Source organism: Nematolebias whitei, chromosome 13 (genome assembly GCF_014905685.2).
Source record: "Nematolebias whitei isolate Nwh7 chromosome 13, NemWhi1, whole genome shotgun sequence".
NCBI classification, from domain to species: domain Eukaryota; kingdom Metazoa; phylum Chordata; class Actinopteri; order Cyprinodontiformes; family Rivulidae; genus Nematolebias; species Nematolebias whitei.
In genome coordinates this window covers 20,474,183-20,487,808 of record NC_056510.1, presented here as the reverse complement: position 1 = coordinate 20,487,808, position 13,626 = coordinate 20,474,183, and the positions used below count along the sequence as shown (strand labels likewise).

General features: G+C 41.8%; 1 protein-coding gene across 2 annotated transcripts in view; it reads left to right on the top strand.

The window, feature by feature from the left end:
- Positions 1-13,599, top strand: part of LOC119419142 (dynein, cytoplasmic 1, intermediate chain 2a) — a 19,876-nt gene extending 6,277 nt beyond the window's left edge. For both annotated transcript variants that reach the window (XM_037686443.1, XM_037686444.1), the window contains 11 exons: positions 4,854-4,943; positions 5,125-5,287; positions 5,399-5,498; positions 6,263-6,388; positions 8,568-8,714; positions 8,790-8,903; positions 9,334-9,467; positions 10,487-10,631; positions 12,198-12,338; positions 12,427-12,552; positions 12,798-13,599. In XM_037686443.1, the coding sequence (XP_037542371.1) occupies positions 4,854-4,943; positions 5,125-5,287; positions 5,399-5,498; positions 6,263-6,388; positions 8,568-8,714; positions 8,790-8,903; positions 9,334-9,467; positions 10,487-10,631; positions 12,198-12,338; positions 12,427-12,552; positions 12,798-12,911 (1,400 nt within the window). In that variant the 3' untranslated portion in view covers positions 12,912-13,599. The remainder of the gene's footprint in view (positions 1-4,853; positions 4,944-5,124; positions 5,288-5,398; positions 5,499-6,262; positions 6,389-8,567; positions 8,715-8,789; positions 8,904-9,333; positions 9,468-10,486; positions 10,632-12,197; positions 12,339-12,426; positions 12,553-12,797) is intronic.
- Positions 13,600-13,626: the final 27 nt, after the last annotated feature.

The window sequence follows — 13,626 nt, the reverse complement described above, 5'->3', positions numbered from 1 at the left end:
TATATATATATATATATATATATATATATACTGTATATTTAAGTGCCTTTTATATTGGTGAATTATTTTGATGGAATAGCCAATGTCTTTATCGCTAATATGGTCCGATACCATGCCGATAATATCATGCATCCCTATTTTTGTCAGTTAAAATCTCAGGTTAATTTTGTTACTTAAAGAATACACCACTTCCTGAGGAATATTTAAAACAGGAGCACGTCGGGGAGGAGGAGAGGTTTACCAAGCTCCTTGATGAAAGTGAAGGAAAAATGAGACTCGGGGAACATAAGAAGTCAGGGGCAAAGATTAAATTCAGACAAGCTCTGCTCCTCTGATCCTCACCACCAACCCTGCTTTGGTGTAATTAACGAGCAGGATGAGAAAACCAGTGACAGGAAGGAGAAATGCGATTGGAGCGGAAGATATGAAGCATCGTGCGTTTGACTGCTTATTGCATCTGAAGCGTGTTGATATGTATGTAATTGCTGCACCGATGCTTTCATGTGGTTGGACGATCAGAAGAGTTGGGTTTTTGTACAGAAATCCACATGTTGAACACATGTTGTAAAAAAATATGAAATCTTTGCTGCTTTGCTCGTTCGTGGTTGGAGATGGTGAATAAAGTGCTCGAACTACTAAATGTTATTTTTGAACGTATTTTGAGCACCTCTGAAGCCTGTTTTGGATTTTAAACTGTGTAGTGGAAATTCTGGTTTGGTCTACAGGGTGTGTAAGGTCAAATTGTTTTTTTTTGTGGACTACAAGCAGAACTAGTGAAGGATGAAGAGCATCCCTCTGCTCCTCAATGCTCTTTACACCGGACTCTTCTGGGTATAGTAAAACTGTTAAACAACGATGGTTTGTACCAGCTGTTCAACACAGCCCCCCCACCCCCTCTCTCTGCCACTGTGTAATCATTTCATCAACTCCTTTGCTTCCCCTGTCTTCTCCCTTCACCGAACAGGCACATAACAAAACACACTCAGTGACATTGTGCATTTTCACACCATCACTTTTGGCACTCGATGAGACGGCTTCCCAGCTCGCTCCCGTTGCCGCATTTTTGATGTGCGGGGTGGCGTCGGGGCTGCTTTCTGATTGAGTGATTTATCGTGTTGTAGAAAAGAGGCAACGTTGCAGCACTCTCAAGGTCAGCAGGCGGTGGCATTACAGGGAGCGGCTAACATGCCCCGACAGCTGCAGGTTCAAGGTTCCCACCGTGTGGGCAACACATCTTAGAAAATGGAGTAGAAGATTGAAGATCACCAAAAAAGGCATCCATTGAGCAATTAAGGGGAACAGGTTTATTTTTTGGGTAATGGGAAATGGTAATAGGTGCTACTCAGAATATGGTGTTTGTGTGTGTCATAAACTTATGTCTTGTTCAGGTTTTTCTGCATCACAGTGCCAACCAGGAGACGTCCACCTGCTCTGCAAAGTGGGATGTGGCATGAAAGCAAGGTCATATATAGCTAATGAAGTGTCCATAAAATGTCCTGCAAAAGAAGTTATGACTCCCTGATGGTTATTGTTAGGATAATTTAATACTATCATCGTAGCTCATTAAATAAATATGCCACACAGGAGAGGTAGATAATTTTCTTAATCCCAGGTTTAATCTTGCAAGATGGAACAGAGGTCGAAATACAAGCAGGCAAGATGTTTACATGACACTTCATCTCCAAAGTTTGTTCACCGAGAGCACAAAAGAGTGTCTTTTTATAATGTTATCACACAAAGGCAAGGTCAGACGACTCTTGCAGCCTCCTTGCTTATTCGGGTGAAAGGCTCCATGCTTATGCAGCACTCTGATCCAGACAAAAACAACTCTTAACACACACACACACACGGTTAATATGAGTTATAACATTTGACTTTAGTAGGTGAAAAACATCTGTGACCTTTCACATCTCCATCATTACCAACATGGTAACGATGTTGGCATTTCAAGGTTCTTTATTGTCATTCATATCACTTGTGGTACATGAGGTGGAACGAAATTGTGTACACAGGGGCCCAGTTACATCCAACAACAGCAAATATCTAAATTTTAAAAGAAACCGTAATACGGATCTAAGCTATAAACTAAGAAATACGCTAAACACTATTAGTGCAAAATAATAATGCCGAACAACAGCAGCACGAACATGAGTCTGTGTGAGTAGATGAGTACGAATGAATGCAGCTGCATGAAATAATCAGCAGCATGGATAATCAGCAGCACATATCATCAATCAAAGTGACATTAGTGGTTTTACAGTGATTTACCATAGGTTCAATAATGTCCTTCTAGGTACTTGGAAAATTGTACTTTAAGAATTTAACTTTTTGAAAGAGAAGTGTGTCAACTAGATTTATGATTTTTCTTTTACATGAGATTATCCAAAGTGAATTGGGAGAAAATAAAATGTTTTTATGGAATTATTTGAAAGCATCCTTTCAATACAAGGTGCTGTAGATGGAGTCCTCAGTCTGTGTGGAGTTTGGAAGTGTTGATTTAAGTCCTCAGCTTGGTGAATGTGCCACCGCTACAGTAATCCCAGACTGCATCAGCATGCACTCTTCAACAAAAGGCTGTAATTACAGAGTAAGATATTGTTGGATGTTGTGTGGGGGGCGGTGGGATGGGGACTGGTCGCTTTAGTACATTATTTCAAAAGGCTCGTCAAAAATACAAGTACGCCGAGCGGTTCAGAAGATCTAATATTTAATTGAAAGAGATTGTTTTAATCAATTTAAATTTGGAGGTAGGTCAAAACTTTTAATCACAAAGCCCTTAAAGGCCTTCTCGTTTCAAGTGCCACTTGTAATTGTGGTCAGCTTTTATGCACTTGATGATTAGTACTATTAAATATGTTATACAGTAGTGCATGATTTCAGGCAAATAATTTAATATATGCTATTTTCCTTGATTTTTTTTAATTTCTGGTATCTTTTTCATTCATTCAACCTTTATTTATACAAGTTAATCCCATTGAGCCTCCACATACATATAAGTTTGAAGACATTTTTGTATTCTTAAGAAGAACCTGTTCCTTGAGATGAAGATTATTAGTGCATATGGCTTGTACCAGTATTTTTAGTCTTTTGGTTTCAATTTTTTTTGTTTTTATGTGTCAGAGAAAATATGTGTGTGCACGTGTTGCAGGCTTGTATAGAAAGTCGAAGACATCTGCAACAGTCAGCAAAAGTTGTTTTCTAGTCGCCCATCATTTGCCACATGTCATGTTTGCATGAATAAATTGTCTATTGACTTGGACTTGCCATTTCTCTCCCCATCCCCCTGCTGTCCAGCTCCCACCACCAAAAAAAAAAGCTTTTATTTCTTAAGTGGTACAAAAGCCATAATTGGACTTGCTTTGAGAGAGGTGTCAGTATATGGGACATTGCTGATCCGGGTGAATTCTGTTAAATGCAACCCACCCACCCTTGCTAGTTCTCCCCCCGTCTGAACATCCCCAGCGGGGTCACCAGGATCACTAGCTTTTTTCCAAATGGCCATTTTGGCTGGCAGGTGCATTATACCCTTTATTTTCAGATTGTCTGTCTGCTCCTAATGCCTGGCAGGTTGATTGCTCCGGCTGCCTCACCAGGGAAAGGGCTGACGAGCACGGCCGGGACTAGCTGAAAGACAGTGATTACTGTTTTCCTTTAAGCCTGATTGAGGCCCTTGAAAGGAAAGATTTTAACCTTCTCCTGTTGGGAGTCGGGTATGGCTGCACATTGAAATGGCTTGTGTCATCAACCCAGTTCTGTAAACTCATCAGTGCTCCCAATAACCTTCACCCCCCCCCTCCCCCAACCCTCCATCCAAGAAAGAGGATAAATCACTTTATGGACAAAGTGACAGATGACATTATCATTTAGATTATCTCTGTAGGATGGAAATTCTGGCGTGCGGTGTTGTAATCTTAGATTAACTGTACGGCTCATACGATGATAAACGCCTGTAGAAACAACGCAAGAATTCCCCTTGTTCTTTTTACATGTAATAACATTTCTTGGAAGATGTGTTTGAAAAATCCTGTTCATCTTCTTTGAGGTGGAGCCGGTGCGCAGTTTGCCAGCTGGTGCGGCCTGTATTTTGTTGTACATTCTTTGAGGTTGAATGGGAGTTTCAGGACCTCCTGCTAGGACGGTAATTGCACAGGCTTGTCGTTCAGGGAGAGACTTGTCTCGGGGCGGCCAGGCGGAAAACCTCTGTGCCATCCCTGTGCCACCTCTGAAGAGCACAAGACAATCCCTGCATCACCATCTGCTTTTGCACCACGCCGTCATCTGGCCAAGTCCTAAAGGATGGGCCGAGGCAGCTGCTCCACACCCTCTGCCCTGTGGCCTAGAAGGGGGCAACCTGCAACTGGGACACAGAGGAAACGGCTACACTGACAGCTAGACTCTATTGAATGGCTGGAGTCTCATTAACAGTGGGGAAAGACAGGGGTCCCTATGACAACAAGACACCCGCTGTGCTGTGTCCCTTTAATACAAACTTCCTCGCTTTAGAGGAGCAGGTTCTTTTTTTATTTTGAAAGGAGACATAATGCTGACAAACCAAACAAATGCAAGGCAGCGATGCAAAATCACTCCACGGAGGTGCCCCATAATCACTGGGTGGAGCTTTTATTGAAAGAAGAAAATAATAAAGGAGCAAAATAAAGTGGCCAAAAGGTGTGAAATGTCTGCAGGGAAGCGTTGCATCAGCTTTTGATCAAGTATTTACTCTAATTTAAATCTGCATGGTAACTGACTTTGACAAAATGTGTTACCCAAAATACATGGACACAGTGATGTAGTTGATTGAACTTAGCTCAGTCTGATCTGAGGTTTAATGGAGTTCACTTTCTGATCAACAGAGGAAGAAGAGGAGGAAGAAATTCCTCCAGCTCAACCAGTAGTCGAAGCTCCAACTGAGAAATTGGACCAGAAAGAGGAAGAGGAGGAAGGTACTTTTAATATCTGTTCTGTTAATTAATCATAAGTTTGAGGGACATTTTCTTTGAACTTTTACGAATTGATCCAGAAAGCAAATTGTTTTCCGATATTGGAGGAAGCTTCTGTATAAAGTTGACGTTTAGCAGCAGGGAGCGTCGCAACATTTCATCATGTTTGTGTTTCTCTGTCAAGCTGCCCCACACGAGCTTACAGAGGAGGAGAAGCTCCAGATCCTGCACTCTGAGGAGTTCGTTAATTTCTTCGACCACAGCACTCGCATCATTGAGCGCGCTCTGTCCGAGCACGTGGACGTCTTGTTTGACTACAGTGGTCGTGACCTGGAGGAGAAGGAGGGGTAATGATCACAGAACAGCTGGTGGTGTCTGTAATTATTTCTTATTTGAAGTGGAACCTTTAATTCATTTGTGGGACTTTTTTAATTAATTATTTTTATTTTTTATTTTAGGGAAATTCAGGCAGGTGCAAAGCTTTCACTTAACAGGCAGTTCATGGATGAGCGCTGGTCCAAACATCGTGTTGTCACCTGTCTGGACTGGTCTCCCCAGGTGATTTTATTTTGACAGTTCTTTCATTAATAAAACCACTGTTTTGAAACCTTTTCCAACGCACCATTAAACGGCTGTTCAACTGCAATTTTCCTTTTCTTGTAAAAAATAATAATTAAAAAAAAATCGGCTTTTAAAAATACTTTGGATAATGTTTTATTATTATGTTACTTGAGTTTGACAGCATTTCTTTCAGCCGAACCTCCCTTGGGAAAAGTAGGTTTTGTCCCATACAAATTGTCACTGAGCTGTAAAATGTAATGATTTGTTTCCTCCGGTGTCTAAGGTCATTTTATTCCTGATTCTGCTACGACATGTGACAGTGATTGAACACCAACTCTTTGTTCACTGCATTTCTAGCTCACAGCAACACTAACACCTTTGTAGTTCTTCTTGTGATGAGGGTGCAAAGATTCAAGGTTCGTTTATATCCAGATAAAATTTATCTGTTTTTGATGGGGATTTGAGTTGTTTTGCATGGTAAAATGTCTTTATTGAGCTTTTGAAAACCGCTCCAGTGTTCATCCGAGCCCCTGCTGAACTGTCCTAGTTAGTTAACATGATGAACAGAAATTAAAATAATTACTAAAGTTCTCAAAAGGTCAAAATAACTTAAATGAGTCTCGAAGGGGAGAAGTACTCATTCTTGAATGCAGCTGGCAGTGCCACATAGAACAGCCCAGCTTTAGGGGCTTGTCTGCCTCTTAAAATTCATTAATCAGATTTTAGTTTATTTGCTATTTTGTTTTTGTTCTTTCAAACAGTACCCTGAGCTCCTAGTGGCCTCGTACAACAACAATGAGGAGGCACCACACGAACCGGATGGTGTGGCTTTAGTTTGGAACATGAAGTACAAGAAATCTACACCAGAGTATGTCTTCCACTGTCAGGTACCAAAACCAGCCTCTTTTTTTTTTTTTTTTTTTCCTCACTGGCTTCAAAATGCATGAAACATCACCAAGCATTCCTTTCCTCTGCTCCCACAACCCCTCCTACCTTCACACTGTGAGTTCACCAAGCTGGCATTCGTCTCCACCGCCACATTTATCTACAAACACATGTTCTGGAGAAGACCCGTGGTGCAAGACCTGAGTGCAGTCCAAGCACTGCAGCAGGATTATGTGTGTGGGGCAGGGCTGGTTATCATGTGCATCTAAACAAGGGCTCTGTGTTCAGACGAGCTAGCTGGGAGACCAGTTGAGCTCCATCTCTGCTCAGCCTTATTATAATGCTTGCCCCGAGGCTCCTTCACCAAGACGAGTTGAGTAGAACCACATGTTGTTGCCTTCAGAGCGGATGTCGTTGTAGGCATACTGCTAAGATGAATCAAACTGAACAGAAGTGTGAACGCAGTTTTCTTTGTGCCTCCAAGTTGGCTCCAAAAGTAATTTATTTGCTTGTCATGACTTTTGTCAACAAAGTTCTCTATAAAAAATGGTTATTGTGATAGCTGAGGGTGTAAGTGTGTTGGGCCACGTTACTCCCAATAAAATGAGTTACTCAAAAGTTTGTGGCAAAGCCAAGTTTACTTGATTACTATTACTAAGTTTCAAGTTTTAATCAAATACTTGTTTTGCTGCATTTTATTTAAGGGAGAAAGCTTAACTTAAGGGTGTCACTAAATAAGAAGTCACCTGGTGGAAGTAAATATTTTTCAGTAAAGGTGTAAATGTCATTTGTTTTAGGTGATCACTTGCTTAGTTTAAAACTTTCAGATTGGACTTAGATTTGTATTAAAAACGCACCTTTATTTTAAAGAAGTCTACTGTGGTCAGCACAGTTTAAAAGCATCGGAGGTGACACCAACTTGGGTCTGGAGCTTCTCTGAATCGGGCCAGTTCTCGACCATATGTTGGATACAGTAGTCCCTTGTTTATCGCGGGGGATCTTTGCCCTGAAGACCTGCGATAAGTGAAAAATCACGAAGTAGGAATAGTAGTACAAGTAGTGTGTATATAAGGCATTTTAAACCCTTCCCACACTCTTGCAATATTCTAAACAATGTTTCTAAACTGTAAACGCTCTAAAAGAGCACAGAATGCCATGATTTCAGCTACCTGCAAGCATTCTTGGCCACGCCCACTTCTATGCTCTGCACTGAGAACAGCTGATCAGCTGCAGCAGGAAGTTTATCCTCCAGTATGGGTTGCACAAATGTGATAAATAATTTAAAGTAATTCATTTTAAATAAAAATTCCATGCCTATCGTGCAGCTCATCCATCAATCAGACATTGTGTATGTCCAATCTTATTATGAAAAACCGCAATTGAGCGAGTCCGTGATAAACGAATCGCAAAGTAGCGAAGGAATGCTGTACTTTATTGTCTGTAGACATGAATGTAGATGTGGGACTCCTGGTAAGATCACATTTTGTCTGATTGTTGTAAACTTTATTGAGAAAACAGCAACATTCTTTAAAAACCATTGTTGGTGACAGTTGGTCTATACAGATGATTTAATACAATGTAGTTTTGTTTGTAGGAGGAAGACTAATTTGCTCTGAGTTCTGGGTAAAATAAGCATTTTCTAAATAGAAAAAAAGCAACCACATTGACTCTGCTTATTTCTCACACACACACACAAAAAAAAAATCCCTTTTTTTGGGAGCATTTCATAAATAAAAAGGTTTCCGTGAAAAAATGTAGGCCACTACAGGAACATGTTCTGGTAGCAGACTGGTGCAGAGATGGCTGCTGTAGCTGTACAGCCTGGATCATCAGCAGAACCCTGGAATGCTCGTTTGGAACAGTAAAAACAAATGACGAAGGCCTCATCTCTGCGTGCTCCCAGCAGGCGTTTCATTTTTCCATCAGTTTGTAACAGAGTATCAAACCACAAAGTATGAGCCATGTTTTCCCGTCAGTTTCAGGTATTTACACTTAGTCAACGGATGCTGTTGCATGATGCAACAAAAGCAAAAATCAGCTTGTTTTACAGATTGTTACCATAGGAACACAGAAGCTCGGAGTAGACTGAAATATTTGTCTTCATTTTGTCAACCTAAACAGCACAAACCCAAAAGTTTGATTAAATATGATGTCATCTGCTTACACTTCCTCCGTTCTTAGTCTGCCGTTATGTCAACATCATTTGCAAAATTCCACCCGAACATCGTCGTTGGAGGCACGTACTCTGGACAGATTGTTCTGTGGGACAACAGGAGCAACAAGAGGACCCCGGTACAGAGGACCCCCCTGTCAGCAGCAGCACACACGGTACTGTGAACACCAGTGGGCTCAGTCTGGTTTATATTCAACACAAGATAAACTTCACCATTGTTGTCCTTGCAGCACCCGGTGTATTGTGTAAATGTAGTCGGTACCCAGAATGCCAACAACCTGATTAGCGTCTCCACGGATGGCAAGATATGCTCCTGGAGTCTGGATATGCTCTCACAGCCACAGGTAACATTTCCTGAGAATTATATTTCTGAAGAATTTAAAGGAATACATTTGACTGGCTACTATGAAAGTACATAATATTCTAAAAGAGGGGACATATTTATTATGCATAGCACACACTGTCCCTTATATCCATCCTAAATGTCATTTTGGCTAAACTTTTTGAAATTCATGTTTTATTTTCTTATGCAACTCATTTTTCAATCTGAAGGAAATTGTTTTTGCCAGTTGTGTCATTACACTTGTGCTGCCAAAACCCTAAAGTCATTTTTTTTAATGCTAGTTCAACTTAGGTTATGTGTAAAAAAAACAAACAACAAAAAAAAAACCTGTCAAGTGATTTTTATAGGTTGTGCTTGGCAGGACGTGTTAACATAAAGTCTGAATCGGGAGCTTGTTACGGATGTTATTTCATGTTCCCTCCCTGCCGCAGGACAGCATGGAGCTCGTGTTCAAGCAGTCCAAAGCTGTAGCCGTCACCTCCATGTCTTTCCCGCTCGGAGACGTCAACAACTTTGTGGTGGGAAGCGAGGACGGCTCCGTCTACATGTCGTGTCGTCATGGAAGGTGCGTCTGTTGGCGACCCACAGCCCCCAGCGTCCCTCTCAAACGCCAGCAGGAAACTGAGACAACTTGTTAGGCCCACCTAGGACCGAGTGTCAAATAAATAAAGCCCACTCACTTCCCAGCGCAACTCAAACCCAGCACTTGATCTCCTGCTGTTTGAGGTTTTACCCCTGCCCAGTCATCCTGTTTTTCTTTTCTGCTTGTCAGTTGTGTTTGTAAAGGTCATTCAATATAAACAGGGCACACATGCAGGGGAAACAAATCATTTTTTCCCCCTGTTCCTTTTCTCCCCTTCAGCTCAGCATGTTTCTCAGGGTGAGGCAGTTTGTTTACAGTAAGTTATCCCAAGGAGTATTAAAACTGCAGTTCATCCCACAACATCCTCATTTCAGAGACCGGGGCTTCTCTCATGGAAGATCCTCAGCAGAGAAATGTGGCTTAAATCACAGCTGCCATTGGGTAACATGTCAGCCACCCTTGTAGTAAACGCAGAGTCCACAGAGAGGGCATAGCTGCTAGGTTTTTGCACAACGGAATCACCTCTGTAATTGGGGGAATAATTTTCCACCTCATTTACAATGGTGTGATACTCTCATCGCAGTTAATAATGCATAAGCATCACTCATGCTGAGTATTTACCCCTCTACATTAATTATCAGAGTCTCAGTTGGATAACAGCTCTGCAACATGTGGATGAAGGGACACAAGCACTTTTTGCCTCCCTGCTGGTAATTACATGATATAAGTAAATGATTACTGTGAGCATGTCCAGGAGAGGTCCATCTGTGCCTGTTGCTTTCTTTTCTGCTTAATGACATGCCTAAACAGTCACGAGCAGCAGCGCTAACTGGTAACCTTTTAGCGTTGTATGTTTGTTTCGAATGTTTCTGCATGTTTGAATGTTTCCACTGAGGATCAGCTTTTCCCATCTGTTGCGTTTACAGGTTGAACTATTGCTCTCATTTTGATGTCGTCAGTGTGTTTTTGCCCATCCTCATCTGGATTTGTGTGCTCTACAGCAAAGCCGGGATTAATGAGATGTTTGAGGGTCACCATGGCCCCATCACAGGAATCCACTGCCACACAGCTGCAGGGCCTCTGGACTTCTCCCACCTGTTTGTTACCTCTTCATTCGACTGGACGGTCAAGCTGTGGAGCACCAAGGTACCCACCTTAAATACTAGTGTGTGTGTGTCTGTGTAAAGATTTGGCTATACTTGTTAACTGTTGCAGCCAGGGTACTTTGGACAACCCTGATCTCCAGTGATGGGCAATTTAATTATTTCAGGAATTTGGGGGCATTTTTATGCTCTTTTTTTTTTTCTGTTCCCAATGTGACAGCACAAAGCAAAGCCTACAAAAACATGGTTTGAGATGAGATGCCCATCAAGCACCTTTAGGACCAACTGGACCAAAGATTGCAAGCTGGACCTTCTCATCCAACATTTGTGTCTGACGTCTTAGATCCTCTACGAAATAAATGGGCACACATTCTCACAAATGGAAATTGTGTGAAAAGCCCTCCAAGAAATGACCACCAATGAGGTCCCTGGATATATTCAAGGTTCTTTATTTGGTGGAACGACATTGTGTACACGATACTGTGTATTAGTCATTTGACTTAGTGACTAATCCAGTGACCTCACCTGGAGAGCCAACACTTCCAGTCTGGTCAAGAAGGCCCACCAGCGTCTCTACTTCCTCAGGAAACTTTGGAGAGCTGGACTTGGGAGCTCTGTCCTGAGGAGCTTCTATCGCTGTGTGGTGGAGAATGTTCTCTGCACCTGCATCACCGTGTGGCACGGCAGCTGCACTGTTGCTGGGAGGATGGCTCTGCAGAGGGTGGTTGAGGCTGCACAAAAGACTGTGGGGAGCAGCCTTCCCACCAACTCGGACCTCTACACTTCACAGTGCAGGTGGAGGGCACTCCGCATCATGAAAGACTCCACTCATCCTGCATACAGTCTGTTCCAGCCCATCCCCTCAAGCAGGCGGCTGAGGAGCATCAGCGCAAGACCACCAGGCTCAGAAACAGTTTCTACGCTGCAGCTGTCAGACTGCTGAACTCAGGCTGCACTTAATTCAGCTTCATCTTATTTTTAAAAAAACTTTATATAAATATTTTTACTCGTATTTATTTATTTGTTAATTGTTAGGCTTCTTGATCTGGGACCTGAGTCCGAATTTCGTACCATAAACATGACAATGTGAGCTGGTAAGACAATAAAAAATCCTTGAATCTTGAACAAGAGAAGCTGTTACAGGTGTGTGAGCTGATGGTGCACCAGCTCCACACTGTCCTTGTTGGCGTGATGGTTTTGTGTGGTCACATATTTGTTCATATGGTGTATGTATGAATTACCCCAATATGAAAACTGCTCTGAACTGTTCTGTTATCTTTGATTTATTTTTTTATTTTTTTATGAATGTACTTGATATTTATGATTTTGCAGATATCTAATTTAAAGCATTTTTATTAAATCTAACTTTCTGATTGGTAAGTTTAAACAAATGGTATTTTAAACATTTTTATATTTGGAACGAACATTTGAAAACTCAGTTAAACTAAGGCAGGCTAAAACCTGTCGGATTGCTTTATACTACCTCATCCATGCACGTCTTTCTGTTTCAGTATAATAAAACATTACAGCAAACATCACTGAGTAGCAACCGAGTGAAGATGCATTGATTTGAATAAATCAGCGCTGCTGTCTCTCTTCTCTCCTGCAGAACAATAAGCCGCTGTACTCGTTTGAAGACAGCTCTGATTACGTGTATGACGTCATGTGGTCTCCCACCCACCCAGCTCTGTTTGCATGTGTGGACGGAGTCGGTCACCTCGACCTGTGGAACCTGAACGACGACACAGAGGTACTCAGAACTCACTGCGTTGTGCTGCTACACGTTGCAGTTTACATGTCTCTCTGTTACTGTACGCTTTTTGTTTTGTTTGTTTCAGGTACCCACCGCCAGCATCACAGTAGAGGGTAACCCAGCCCTCAACAGGGTCAGATGGGCTCATTCTGGCAGAGAAATCGCAGTGGGGGACTCTGACGGGCAAGTTCTCGTGTATGATGTTGGAGAGGTAAGCAAACATCACAGCTAATGCAGTTTGATGTAATTACTTGTGCGTGCTTTGTTGCAGACACGAGCGATTAATTACTCAGCATGGCCACTTCACCCTAATGAGATTATTTAAAAGAGCACCTCAAAGATTTAAATAACTATTCTGAGCAGTTCGAGTCTGTTATTTAGCCATTATCGATATGAATGAACCTCGCCTGTTACGTGCAAATTGAGTCACGCTTCTGTCGCGCCCCTCCTTCACAGCAAACTGCTGTTCCACGAAACGACGAGTGGACTCGCTTTGTTCGCACGCTGACGGAGATCAACGAGAACAGAGATGACGCGGAGGAGCTGGCAGCACAGCGTCTGGCCGCATGAGCTCAGCGCCGCTGGATGGAACGTTTCAGGGACCAGTTCGATGTCCGTTCTGCATTGATGGGAGGGAGAGAGATGTATTAACATGACTGAAAGAAACCGTATCAGAAAGAAGTATAGACTTCTGATGTCCAACATTTTTCTTAGACACCTGCCTTGTCAGTTAGCTGGAACATCACCAGTCTTCCTCAGACATCAGGGCGACCAACCTCAGACACTAACATTAAGCCATATTTACAAAAAAAGGTTTTCTTTTCTATTCAACCAGATGCCTTAACGTTACCCTTCAATATTTACAGCATGACAGCCTTATTTTTTTGTTTTTTCAAGCCAAATACGTGCACCACTGCACAAACTTTTAAAAGTCAATCATACTGTAGCCATTTTCTATTTCCTGTTATGTTCTCGTAAAACAATCACACCCATAAACATCCAGGATTGTAAAAATCTCATAGCTGTAGATGAAGCTGTCATCTCAACTCCTGTCGACTTGATAATGCTCACTCGTTTGTAGAATGATGAAATGTCCAGAGTTTGTATTTGTTTTATAATAATCAGAGGAGCTGGAGTTAATTTCTAAAGGACGATGTACTGCTCTGTGTCAAAACTGAGAATGTACTTTTCACAGTAGAAACACTTTGAATGATTTATTTCAATAAAATACAATAAATACACTTAAATTATTCCCCAATGTCCCTGGTTATAATTTCAAAATAAA